The 13232-nt window shown below is 41.7% G+C and overlaps 1 protein-coding gene across 2 annotated transcripts in view; it reads right to left on the bottom strand.

Moving 5' to 3' along the window:
* Window positions 1-5432: 5432 nt before the first annotated feature.
* Window positions 5433-13232, bottom strand: part of ACTN2 (actinin alpha 2) — an 86399-nt gene continuing 78599 nt past the window's right edge. For both annotated transcript variants that reach the window (XM_053300116.1, XM_053300120.1), the window contains 3 exons: window positions 10146-10211; window positions 9391-9549; window positions 5433-6630 (listed from right to left, as the gene is read on the bottom strand). In XM_053300116.1, coding sequence (XP_053156091.1) covers window positions 6472-6630; window positions 9391-9549; window positions 10146-10211 — 384 coding nt within the window. In that variant the 3' untranslated portion in view covers window positions 5433-6471. The remainder of the gene's footprint in view (window positions 6631-9390; window positions 9550-10145; window positions 10212-13232) is intronic.

Here is a 13232-nt window from a genome sequence, read left to right as displayed (position 1 = left end):
CAATGTCCAAGATACTCTAGAAGATATTCCCTACTTGCAAGAACCTCTAGTATGAGAAGTGGAAGTTAGATCAGCACTCAAGTCATTACCAAGTCGGGAGGCTACAGGAATTGATGGAATAGCTACAGAAAAATGGCAGGCAACAGAAGAAGAATCAGTCAAGGCTCTAACCAAACTATGTCAGCAAATTTGGAGAACAACACAGTGGCCAACAGATTGGAAGAGGTCAGTCTACATACCCATACCAAAGAAAGGAGACTGAACAGATTGTGCAAACCATCACACAATATCCTTAATTTCACATGCTAGCAAAATAATGCTCAGGATCATCCAATGCAGATTAGAGCCCTACGTGGAAAGAGAAATGCTGGATGTTCAAGCTGGTTTCAGAAAAGGCCGAGGAACAAGAGACATCATGCTGGATGCATGCTGGATGATTGAGAAAGCCAAAGAATACCAGAAAGAAGTCAATATGTGCTTTATTGACTACAGAAACGCCTTCGATTGTGTCCACCATGTCAAGTTGTGGAATATCCTTAGGAAAATGGGTGTCCCAGAACACCTCATTGTTCTCATGAGAACCCGATACACAGGCTAGGAAGCGACAGTCCAGACAGAACATGGTGAAACAGACTGGTTCCAGATCGGCAAATGAGTAAGACAAGGCTGTTTACTTTCTCCCTCTTTATTCAATTTATATGCTGAACATATACTGAGAGAAGCTGGATTGGAAAAAGATGAGTGTGGTTTTAAAGTTGGAGGAAGAAACATCAATAACCTGCGCTACGCTGATGACGCTACTCTGATAGCTGAGAACACGGGTGATCTGCAAGCTCTAGTAATGACAGTCAAGGAGCACAGTGAAAAAAATGGGACTACAATTAAATGTAAAGAAGACTAAACTAATGATGACAGGTACAGCAACCAGCCTCAGAATTGACAATTTATTTTTATTTTTTATATTTTTTGTTAAATTTATATACCGCCTTTCATAAAAAAAAATCCCAAGGCGGATTCAATGATGACATTGAAGTGGTGGATCGCTTCTGCCTTTTAGGATCAACCATCAACAATACAATATCCAGCACAGCAGTCAAGAAATATGCCGCAGACTAGCACTTGGTAGGGTTGCAATGAAGGCCTTGGAAAGGATATTTAGATGCTGTGAGGTGTCTATATCTACAAAGATTAGAATCGTTCGGACAATGGTTTTCCCCGTGACACTCTATGGATGTGAAAGCTGGACTTTGAAGAAGCAAGACAGAAAAAGAATTGACACTTTTAACTTTGGTGCTGGAAAAGACTTTTGAGGATACCCTGGACAGCCAGGAAAACAAACAAATGGATCATAGAACAAATCAATCCAGAATTTTCACTTGAGGCACAAATGACCAGGCTCAAACTATCATACTTCAGACAAATTATGCGAAGACTCAGCTCCCTTGAGAAGTCCATAAAGCTGGGAAAAGTTGAAGGAAAGAGAAGAGGACAACCAGCAGGAAGGTGGATCGACTTGATTAGCCCCATCCTCCTTGAAATTATCTAATCCACCAGCTGATTGTAAATATTCCACATATTATTCATTGTCACATTCTGGATCAACCCAGATGTCATTTAAACATTATACAAGCTGCTGTGAAGGCTTAAACTATGGGTTTAAGCCACAGTACTTCTGTCAAATACAGCATATTGTGGGTGAACAGAGAGCACTTTGCTTTGAGGCAAGTGAAGAGAGCTTCCTGTTGCTTGATACAGGCACCCCTTAAACCAGGGCCCCCAAATGCTGGACTACAACTCCCATCTTCCCTAACCACAATGGGAGTTGTAGTCCAACAACATCTGGAGACCCAAGTTTGAGAACCACTGCCTTAAACTTGTTAAGGGCTTGCTATCAGTCCTCTCCTTTTGACTCTGATTGTGTTGCATTGTATCACTGCCACTGCTTATTTATTTATTTAACATATTTTTATACCTTCCAAAATGCAAGTGTCTGGCTGGTTTACAACAAAAGAATACAAATAACAAATAAAAAGGTTAAAACATTACAATAATTTAAAATTTAAAACAATGTTAAAAACAAACTATTAAAACAGTATCCAGTTAAAAGTTGGGGTGAACAAAGGTGTCATGACTGCCTTTTAAAAAGTTGTAAGAGATGGGGAGGCTCTTGTTTCAGCAGGGAGCATATTCCAAAGCCTGGGGGCAGCAACAGAGAAGGCCCATCCCCAAGTAGCCACCATCAAGCCAGTGGCAACCTCTCCATATGATCTCAATGGGCAGTGGGGCTCATAGTGAAGAAGATGTTCTCTTAAATACCCAGGGCCTAAGCTGTTTAGGGCTTTATAGGGTATAACCAGCACCTTGTATTTTGCCTGGAAACTTTTTGGCAGCCAGTATAGCTCTTTCAAGACAGGAGTGATGTGGTCTCTCCGGGATAACCCAGATAACCAGCCTGGCTGCTGCATTCTGGACCAACCGCAGTTTCCGGGCTATATACAAAGACAGCCCCACATAGCGCCTCAGAGCTCATTGCAGTAGTCATGTCTGGAGGTGACCAGCAGATGAACCACTATTCTAAAGTCATTTATTTCCAGACACGGATGCAGCTGGCGTATCAACCGAAGCTGATAGAAGGCATGTCTGGCCACTGCCTCAACCTGGGACACCAGGGATAGGTTTGTGTCCAGAAGCATCTCCAGACCTGTTCCTTCTGGGGGAACAGAAGGAACCTGTTCCTTCTGGGGGAGTGTGACCCCTTCCAGAACATGCAGATCAAAATCATCTCAAGTCCCAATCCCACACAATAAGTACCTCCTTCTTATCTGGATTCAGCCTCAGTTTGTTAGTCCTTATCCAGTCCATCACTGCCTCCAGGAAGGCTTTTAGGGAAGTTATGCCCTCTTCTGATGATACTGACATGGAAAAAAGAATTTGGGTGTCATCAGCATACTGACAACACCCTGCATCAAATCTCCTGATGATCTCTCCCAGTGGTTTTATGTAGCTGTTAATCATCAGAGACAATATGGTACCCCAAGGGACACCATACTGAAGTTCAGATTTTGAAGAATGACAGTCCCCGAGGAACACCATCTGGAATCTGCCCAAGAGGTAGGAGTGGAACCACTGCAAAGCAATGCCTCCCATCCCCAACCCCCTCAGACGCTCTAGAAAAATATTATGGTTGATAGTATCAAAAGCCACCAAGAGGTCCAAAAGGACCAACAGAGTCACACTTCCTCTGTCAATTCCAAATTGGAAATCATCCATCAGGCCGACCAAGGCAGTCTCCACCCCATAGCCCATCTGAAAGCCTGTCTGAAATGTATCTAGATAATTAGTTTCATCCAAGACTCCCTGGAGTTGGGAGGCCACCACCCTCTCAATTACCTCCTCAACCATGGAAGGTTGGAGATAAGCCTATAGTTGCTTAGCTCTGAAGGATCCAACACAAGCCTCTTCAAAAGAGGTCTAATAATTGCTTCCTTGAAGCAAGGAGGCATCCTGCCCTCCCTCAGAGAAACATTTATAAACTCTCCTAGGCCCTCTACAACAACCTCCCTGCCAGATAGTATAAGCCATGTTGGGCAAGGGTCAAGAGAATAGATGGTAGGCTGCACTGTTCCAAGCAGCTTGTCCACATCCTCAGGAGTCACAAACTGAAACTGACCCAGCCTAACCACATAAGAGGAGTTGCTGGACACCTCCACATCAGACGTTGCAGTAATTGTGGGGTCTAAATATGAGAGATTTTACTATACAAGAGCCTTTGCCTTTGTTCCAGTTCCTATGGAGAAAGAGATAACTCTTACCGAGGATATTATGAACTGAACTATTCTGAATAATCCACAACAACCTTACTGATTACAGCCGTCATTACAGAAAGCTAGGTCAGTGGAATCCAGAGGCCCATGTTAGCTACATCTGTGTATTAGTGCCATAGTCTAGTATAGAATTAGGAGAAGCACTATTCTTGCAATTGTGATATTTTGCTGCATTAATCTGAGTGCCTGGCCCCTCCTACTTAGTATGAGAAAGTAACCTAACAGAGACCCTACCCTTTCCCCCTTCCCCACCTTAATTCCCTCCGTTGACGTGCCAGAGAGACCTGATGGCCCAAAAAGTCAGGAAGGAAAGCAATAATTGTTTGGCAGCTAACCTTTATCAGTCAAGGCTGAAGACGGGAATGGGGGGAAGCATTACAACAACTCATCAGAAACTTCCTGTACCAAGCCATGGGTACAAGAGAGAAGGACCATAATGCGGAGCCAACCATGACACCCAGGCAAGAGGGTGAGAACTGGATAGTCTTATGAGATAAAAGACCACAGAGATGGCACAACTGCACGCCGATGATGGATACGAGGAGATGACATCAAAGATCATCAAAGGCTGAGAAGAGTATAATAACTCTGGGTTGAGACCAGGAGATCAGAGGGCTGATCCAAGTGATTTCTCTTCCCTCTCCTACACTGGCGAGCAGGACACCTCTCCATCCTGCATCTTCGTTCATCTAATCTCTTCTACGCTCACCAGCAACTCTACTCAATGGGAAAGCTGCCGGTTGGCCACCTGCCAGCCCTTTCCTGTTCCTTGGTAAAGAACTCTTCTCCTTTCCCCCTTCTCATTAGGAACAACTGTTTTGTATTTAAATTAGAAATGTTAGCTTCTGTTTGCCAGGACTCAGTTGTTGCTTGAATTTATTTCTTAAGCAAAAGCTATAAAAGACATCCTTGGTCTGGTTCCTTGCATTTCCTCACACATCTGTATTCCCAGAGAGGGTGGGTAAGAGCCACTTTGGTTTATAACAAACTTATATTGTGCTTCTGTTTGAAAATCACATGCAGCAGAGCCTAGAATAACACATTACCAAGTCAGTAAGGGCTTTTAATTTCTGTATAGGAAAGCTTGCAAATGCTAAAGCGCTAGTGAAGATAGGACTGGCTCAAAATATTTTGTAAGAAAACCAAATAATGCTTCCTCCTGGTAAAAAAAAAAAAAAGAACAAAACCCCCAAGGCTGCAGTCCTATGCACTCTTACTTGGTAGTAAGCCCCACTTTACTCAGCAGGGCCTACTTGTAGATAAATATGCATTGACTGGGGCTGCAAATAACTATTTGCCATATTTAAGTGGGACCCCAAATCTGCTGCTGGTGGCGGCTACCTTATTCTTCCTCCTAATAGTACTGACCCTGAGTCAGGACCGTGGATGGTAAGGAGGGCATCAGAACTCTTTGGTCAAAGTTGCAATGAGAAGTGCCTCTAAACTGCTCATACAATAGTAATAAATGAAAAGAGAGATCAGGCAGATTGCTAAATATTGCCCACCAAAACAAAATAATGAAGTGGGAAGCAAATAAAAAATGGGAAACATCAAGTAGTTCTAATTTTCTGAAGGTACAAATTTGCATCTCAATCACTGAATCCACAGTAAGGCTTGAAAAGCAGACTTTATTTAGTAGGCACATTTTTAATAATACCAGGTTGTACAGCTTTAATTTACCATTTGTGAATATTTCTATTTATTTGCATTGCGTTGTTGTTTTTCCTGTGATGGTTAGGCTTCAAGTAAAAAAGGTTATTGCTCTATAGGCTGTCAAGATGAAGATAGTCAACAATAAAGAACCATACAAACTACCATACAGACTAAAACTGACATTCAGCATTAATCAAGAGCAAATACAGCAGAGCACTGAACACAGCAGAAAGCAAACTCTTTAATACAGAGTTTCCTTATGATATCCTATGAAATGTTGTGCCCTTTCAGCTGCCAAGTTAAAAGCCAGATATTGCTATGGTTAGAACTTACTATCAGCCTGATGACAACAAACTTCTGAAATTCTATGTCTTTTATGTCAACAAAAAGATTTAAAATAGAGTTTCATATTAAAAATAAAATAAAATCGAGCTTCATATCACTTGTGTTAAATGTTTGGTTTGAATAATTTCCTTTACTTCCCCCAGTGGTATAATCGACTACACCTGCAGAAGCATATAGAATCTGATATCTTTACATGAATGTATTACCTTGGCATGAAAGCAAAAAGCAGACACCTGGAGGGAAACTGCAGAAGACACATAAAGCATGAAGAATTCTTAAATAAAACATTTCATTAATGTAATGGCTAATGGATTTGATTGTCAAAAGGTTTTGGTATTTCATTTTTCCTGAGGCTTCCTAACTCAACAGTGAGAGAATTCTTTTCTATGGGTTTGCTTTTCCTTTAGAATGCAATCAGGTAGGTAAGGCATTGGGCAAATGCAGTCTGTAATTGTGTAAGGCTGACAACATAAATACAACAGCATAAAAACCTATCAATGCCGCACACTTTATATGATATAGTTATTTACTGAATGATCCTGCTAAACTTGAGAAACGTATTTTGAATTCAGCTTGCCCAAGTTTTTGAGGAGCAAACTGAAAAATAGTATTTTATTCAATTAGAATTGCCTACAGTGACCATAACCAGTTACAGATCACTTTCCCCATACAATGCTGATGAAAATGAGGTATAATCCAGAGCTCCAGGAACAGAACCGGGACCCTTGTAGGCTGGCATTCTTTTGATGCAGTACTGAGCTTGTTCGGGTGGTAGTTCTCTCAGCAACTCATCAGCAAGGATGTAAGGCTGCAACGTTTTTAAAAAGAGTATTCAGAATTTTTCCTGGAACTGTTCACAGTAAGTTATGAAGTATTTGTGATGTTCACCCTATGATGGCAATATTATGCAACTGGGCAGAAATCTAGGGAATCTGTGACATATCAGGTCAGTGGTCTGCATTGCAATCAAACTTCTTTCTTCGCAATTCAGTTGAAGGCAATCACTTTAGACCCATGACCCAAAAGAATAATTTATTCTCTTAAGAGTTTTCATGAAATAACATTTGACTGAGACATGCTATTTAAACTATTTAACATTTAACAGACACATTTGAGAGATCATAAAAACTGTAATCAGCAAGAGACCCAGTGCCTAATATATTATAACCCAATACTGGGTACTTTGAAAACTACTGCCATAGGTCACATTGCTGTAATAGGAGAGCTTTTCCTATCAGATATGCTGAAGCATCTTTAGGGATGTGCAATTCAATTTGGGTACAAATCGATTTGTACCCATATCTAGCGGATTCGAGCGATTTGGAGACAGAACAAATCACCCCTGTGGTCCATTGGCTAGATTTGGGTCCAAATAGAATCACACCAGATTTGTTTTGAATCTATTCGAGATTTGGATTCCACCTATTAATTCCCCCAGATTCCCAGCTTTCATTTAAAACAAAACAAAAAGAAAAGCTCTAGCCCTTGTAGAAGTGGAGTTAAGTTGCAAAATGTGTGGTCGCTATTTTGTAAGTGTTTGGATTCTTTGGCATATAATAACATTTCTGCAATGAATCCCTATGAGCATTCATTACACGCCTTCATTTCTTCTATTTATTTTGACTGTCTTTGGACAGTGCCGACTGTCAACTGCCATGTGCCAGCTACACCCCCCTCCCACCCACAAGGCAGTGGGGCACTACTTAGTTTATGTTCTAGGATTTTTAAAAAAGTGTTTAGACTCTGGTGTCTAATAACCTTTCCTCATACTGAATCCCTGTGAGGATTTATTACACACCAAAGAGTCTAAACACATAAGAAAATCCTAAAATATAAACAGAGTACACAGTGGCTTGCGGGTTGAGGGGTAGTTGGCACATGGGATGCCACTAAATCCCCACCCCAACCTGCAAAGCAGTGGGGTCAAAATGAACAGAAGAAATGAAGGTGTATAATGAATCCTCATAGGGATTCATTATGAGGAAAAATTATTAGAAACCAAAGAATCTAAACACTTCAATATTCCTAAAAAATAAACTGAGTACCCCCACTGCTTTGCAGGAGTGTGTGCGGGTGGGTGTAGTTGGCACATGGCAGTTGGCACTGTCCAATGACAGTCGAAATGAACAGAAGAAATGAAGGTGTGCAATGAGTCCTCATAGGGATTCACTATGAGGAAATGTTATTACACACCAAATAATCCAAACACTTGAAAATTAGTGACAGCACATTTTGCTCCATTACTCCACTTCTACAAGGGCTAGAGCTTAGTTTAAAAAGAAAGAAAGAAAGTTGGGGATCGCCCTCCCTCTCCATTCTGCCTGCTATTGGGCAAGCCACAAATAAACAGCCGGCAGCACTGGTGGCATCAAAATGAATGCAGCACCTACGTCTGGAGGCAGAGGTGAAGCAGAGTCAGCAAGGGAGTGAGGCATTGTCAGCACTGGCTCCTGGCCAGGACCAGCAGCAGAGGCGCATATTGCTACCCTGTAAAGGATCCCAAAAGGCACAGCCTGAGCTGACTGTCCCAGTTTGCCCCATGGGAGAGCCACCTCTGGTTGGATTAGTAAAAGCCTGGTGCCAAAGGCATTGTTTACCCAGCTGCAGCCCCATCCCTTCAGGCCAGCCGTGCTCTGGAGGTGGTGCCTAATCTGGCCTCCCCCTCCTTCTACCTTCCTGCTGGGGTGGCGCACATCCCCAAAAGCCCCTCATGCTTAGATCATTGTCCGGAAGCCTGTGCTGAGTCCCACCTCTTGTAGAGCTACATTTAGTGATGATTTAGGATGAGGCATTTTCAGTGGCAGCCCCCTGTTTAAGGAACTCCCTGCCCCCAGTTTGTATGGCCCCCATGCCCTCTGGATTCCCTTGGCAATATGTGTTTAAAACATTTTTATTTAAGCAGACATTTACTCTGCTCTGACCTTATTAGTCCAAATGTTCTGTTACTGTGCTTTGTTGCTCTTTCCATGCGGTGATGTTTATTTTACATTGTGTTATTTTGATGGGTGTGTGTGTGTGTGTGTGTGTGTGTGTGTGTGTGTGTGTGTGTAGATATACATTTAGGGGCGGGGGATAGGTCCCTGTGACAGCTTCAGTGGAAAAGCAACTAATACATGCCTTAAAAAAAAATTCCCTCCCATTTTCTCCAACCACAATCAAGCTATTTATTTATTTATTTATTTAATTGTTAAATTTGTATACTGCCTTTCATTAAAATAATCCCAAGGCGGTCCAAATGAGTTTCCTAGTTATACATTTTCACCTCAGATTTTTGTCCATTTTTATTTCCCACTGCAGAACTGGGCCTTCTTCTTGCAGAATTTGCAATATTTAGATCAGATTTCTGTAGACATGTGAAAGATAGCATAGTTCATCTTGTTCACCAAACCATTCCTGCCACTGTACATTACCCAAATTATCTAAATATTTTTGATGCTGTTTTAATGTCCTGACGTACAATCCTTTGCTCAGCTTATTTAGCTCAGTCACCCTGCTGTCCTGCAAAAGTAGAATTTGTAAGCAGAGATCATGAAATTAAAAATCGTAATATAGTGACAAAAACACTGACCTTATCTGAAGCTAGGATCCTGAAAGAAGCGATAACTTGTTCAGCAGTGTCTGTGTCTGCAGTCTCTCTGGTCATAAAGTCAATAAAAGATTGGAAGGAAATGGTTCCCTGACCATTGGGATCCACTAACGACATGATTCGGGCAAACTCTACTTCACCCTTGGATACAATTCAAAACCAGTGGTGAAATTAATGGTAGCAAGAATTCAATACATCTAAGCAAATATACAATAGGACAGTGAACTCTAAAATATTAGATTTCCTGAGTGCCAAATTTCCCATGGTTATGTATTTTTAAATGGGAACAAAATATTTCATACCCATGGAACACAGTTCAAAAGAGTTGAGCACACTTAAGTCCACTGAAATCAAATGCTCTTTTAGATTGTGGCCATGAAACCACAATAAAGGTACTGTCCAAGTTACTTATTAAAGAAACATGCTTCAGTCTTAATAATTGAAAACAGAGGAGTTGCTCCAAATGAAAATACAGCATAATTTTATATGCCCTTGTAAGCATTCAAAATACTTCAAAAACTGTGCATTTGGATAAACAGCTGTTTTCAGAGGACTAGAGCAAAGACAAAATGTGTTTGATAAACTAGGATCTTTAGCAACTGGACTTTTGACCTTGTGAGTTCTAAAATAGCATCCATAGTGTAAAAAGGACTGGAGATTCTAGTATGGCACCTATAGTAGTGCCTTTGTGATATGTGGGACAATATCGTAAATCAAGTGAATCTTAAAATTCATACCAAATCATAACCCATTGAGATTAAGCAGGCTCTGAAATCATCATGGTCCATAAGCCCATTCTTCTTCTGTGAGTGAGAAGTAGTACATGGAATGTAGCAAGGATGGTTTAAGGGATCAGAGGCAAGAAGAAGACCATCATCATTTCCACGCCGATAAAACAGGTCCATCAGATTTATATAAGACGTTAATTTCATGTCCAAGGATATTCATCCGTTTGAGGAAGAAGTAGCTTATGTAAAACAGGCGTGTCATCAGAAATAATGCCAGAAGGAGGCCAATGAAACACACACAGAGAACAAAGCCAGAGAAGAAGAAAAGATAAGAAAAACATTTTTTAATATCCCCGAATAAGCCAAATTCAATAAGCTCAGGAGCCTTGCTTTATTCTACCAGTGGTCGACCCTTTGTATTATTTGTTCTTGCAAGCACAGGAAAAGGTATCTATCATGCTTGAAAATCAGATAAACAATCTTCTTTTTATATATTTTGCTAAGGCATAGCCATGGCTAATCCAGTGCGTGGCAGTTCTCACAAGAGTTCATGAGCAGAAGCACCTGATTGGGCACTGGGGATTCCATGTGTCGATAGGGAGGAGGAGCCTGTGATGGTGAAGGTTAGCTGGAATGCAGCTGTTCATGGGCAGGGGTCTGTAGGGATGTGCACGGACCGCGGAGGTGTGGTCCGATGCTGGGGGAGGGGTCTCGCTTTAAGGGCGGTGGGTTGTACTTACCACTCCTGCCATTTCCCCCCCTCCAGTGCTCCATTTTGCAGAGAAGTTTTCGGGGCGGCAGCATTCCTCCCTGCCGCCCCTGCCCCCGTTGTTGACTGGAAAAAGCAGAAGTAGCTTTTGTGCATGTGCCTGCTGCCGCTGCACAGTGTGCGCATGCTATGTGCGATGTGTGCAGCAAGCGGGTGCACAGCGGTGGGCACATGCGCGGAAGCTACTTCTGCTTTTTCTGGTCAACAATGGGTGCAGGGAGGAACGCTGCCAGCCCGAAAACTTTTCTGCAAAATGGAGCACCAGAGGGGGGAAAGCAGTGGGAAGGGTAAGCACAACCCCCTCGCCCTTAAAGTGAGACACCCCCTGCCCCAGCATAGGACTGCTGGACCAGGCCACTTGTGAACCAGTTCACAGGCCTCCAACATGGTCTGCGGACCGGTTCGTGCATATCACTAGGGGTCTGCGAAGAGAGGGGTTGTGAGGGATGGGCCCAGGCCTGTCAGTGGCCCGAGAGGAATGAGCAGCCATAGCAGCGGCAGTGAGGAAGGGCCTGGTCAGCTGCTGCTGCTCCTGCAGGGAGGAGCAGCAGCAGAGTGAGAGTGGGGAGGTCTCTGGGGTTAGGGGGCTGCAGCTTGGCCAATCAGCACCAGAAACACCACAGCTGCAACCAAGAGGGGTGAGGGGAATGGAAGCAATGGGATGGAGAGCAGGAGCAGGAGCACAGCTCAGGTGAGGGTGGAGAAATCTCTGAGGTGAGGGGGCTGAGGCATGGGGTGAGGAGAGCAATAAGTACTACTGCACAGATGCTCTGCATGAGTTAAGCTAGTATATATACAGTATAATACACACACACACACAACAGGATAGTAAAAAGCAAAACCAGTAGCCATCAGCCCGCATTACCCAAATATTCACATGAAACCAGCAAACTGCACATATTTTACAAGCCACTAACACATTTAAATCCACAGTATTTATCATCTTATTAGAAAGCCTAATGCATCAATCCCCTGTGCCTTTAGATCATTTCCACCCATTCCTATGAAGCAGGCTTTGACTTCACTGTAATCTAGACTGCTAGATTTATCTCATCGCCATCTCATGCAGGATATCCCATGGAAGTGGGGAAAGGCACACAATGGATTGTTTGGGGTTAGTAAATAGCCTTATGAAATGGCATCAGTTATAATTAGTCAACTGAGGGGGGGAGGGGAATCAAGGTTCAAAATTCAGTTTAAGTGAACATCTTAGGACAAGTTGTTCATTCTTATGGGATCCAGATCACAATAAAATCAATGGAAAGCCTCTCATTAAGAGTAGGACATAAACCACCCAGGAACTTGTGTATGGGGTGGTATTAAAATGTGTTAAATAAAATATAAACAAAGTACTATCACTGTCCAGAGTAAGGCGCTTTCTTTGTGGTGTACACCAGAATTATTTGTGACAATATCCTTCTTTTCAGAATTTTCTTATACTTGTTAGTTTTCATTGTTCTTATATTGCTCTTTTAAAATTAAATCTAAGGCCTCATTAGTAGAGAAACAGAGCCTTGCATTGATGTGATTTACAGGCCAATATTAAATTTTTCATTGAGTTCCTTAAAAGAATATAGATAACTTTGATTTTTCCATCCTTTTCTTGCAAACTAGAATAAAATACAGAATCATTCCAAACTCTGTTTTGTTATTGGTCCCCATAAACAAATTTTTCTTGTTGTGTGTGTACGATTTACACAAGTAAAAGACTGAGTCACCATAACATACTTGGGAGCTACTGATTTCATTCAGTGTGTGCAGATATCACAGTCAGAATATGGCACAGATGTTGGTTCAGCATGTAACAAAAGCACATTTCATTGTGCAGGATCCAGAAGACTTCCTTTAAAACAGGCCTTCTGTTGGGGGAATATCATGTTTTCCTAGTGCTTAGCCCTCAGTATATTCTGATGTGAATAATACACAAATAACATACAATGCCTTCCCCTGGTAGTAGGGCCATTGCAGTCCAGAGTGCTATTGAACATGGTTGTACAAGTGGCACAGGCATTAACTATCAATCAATCATCTTTATTACAGTCTAAGACCAGCATAAGATAGAACAAAAGAGTACAATTCAAAATAATAAAAACAAATTATGGAACCATACAACTACATATATTACTTTAAAATTACTACTCTAACACTATAAAGCTATATTATAATACTATAACACTGCTACCCTTAGAAAAGAAGGTAGCTGTGAGATTATTAAACAACAGTATTTTTAAAAATTATGAGCATATAAAATGTGAAATATATAAAATGCAAAAAGTGGTGGCTAAAACAGAGTATATAAAATAAGGCATCTAAATAGGAACACTGCC

The sequence above is a fragment of the Hemicordylus capensis genome, chromosome 1 (assembly GCF_027244095.1).
Source record: "Hemicordylus capensis ecotype Gifberg chromosome 1, rHemCap1.1.pri, whole genome shotgun sequence".
Taxonomy (NCBI): Eukaryota; Metazoa; Chordata; class Lepidosauria; order Squamata; family Cordylidae; genus Hemicordylus; species Hemicordylus capensis.
Note: the sequence above shows the minus strand (reverse complement) of the source record. Positions and strands in the feature narration are given on the sequence as shown.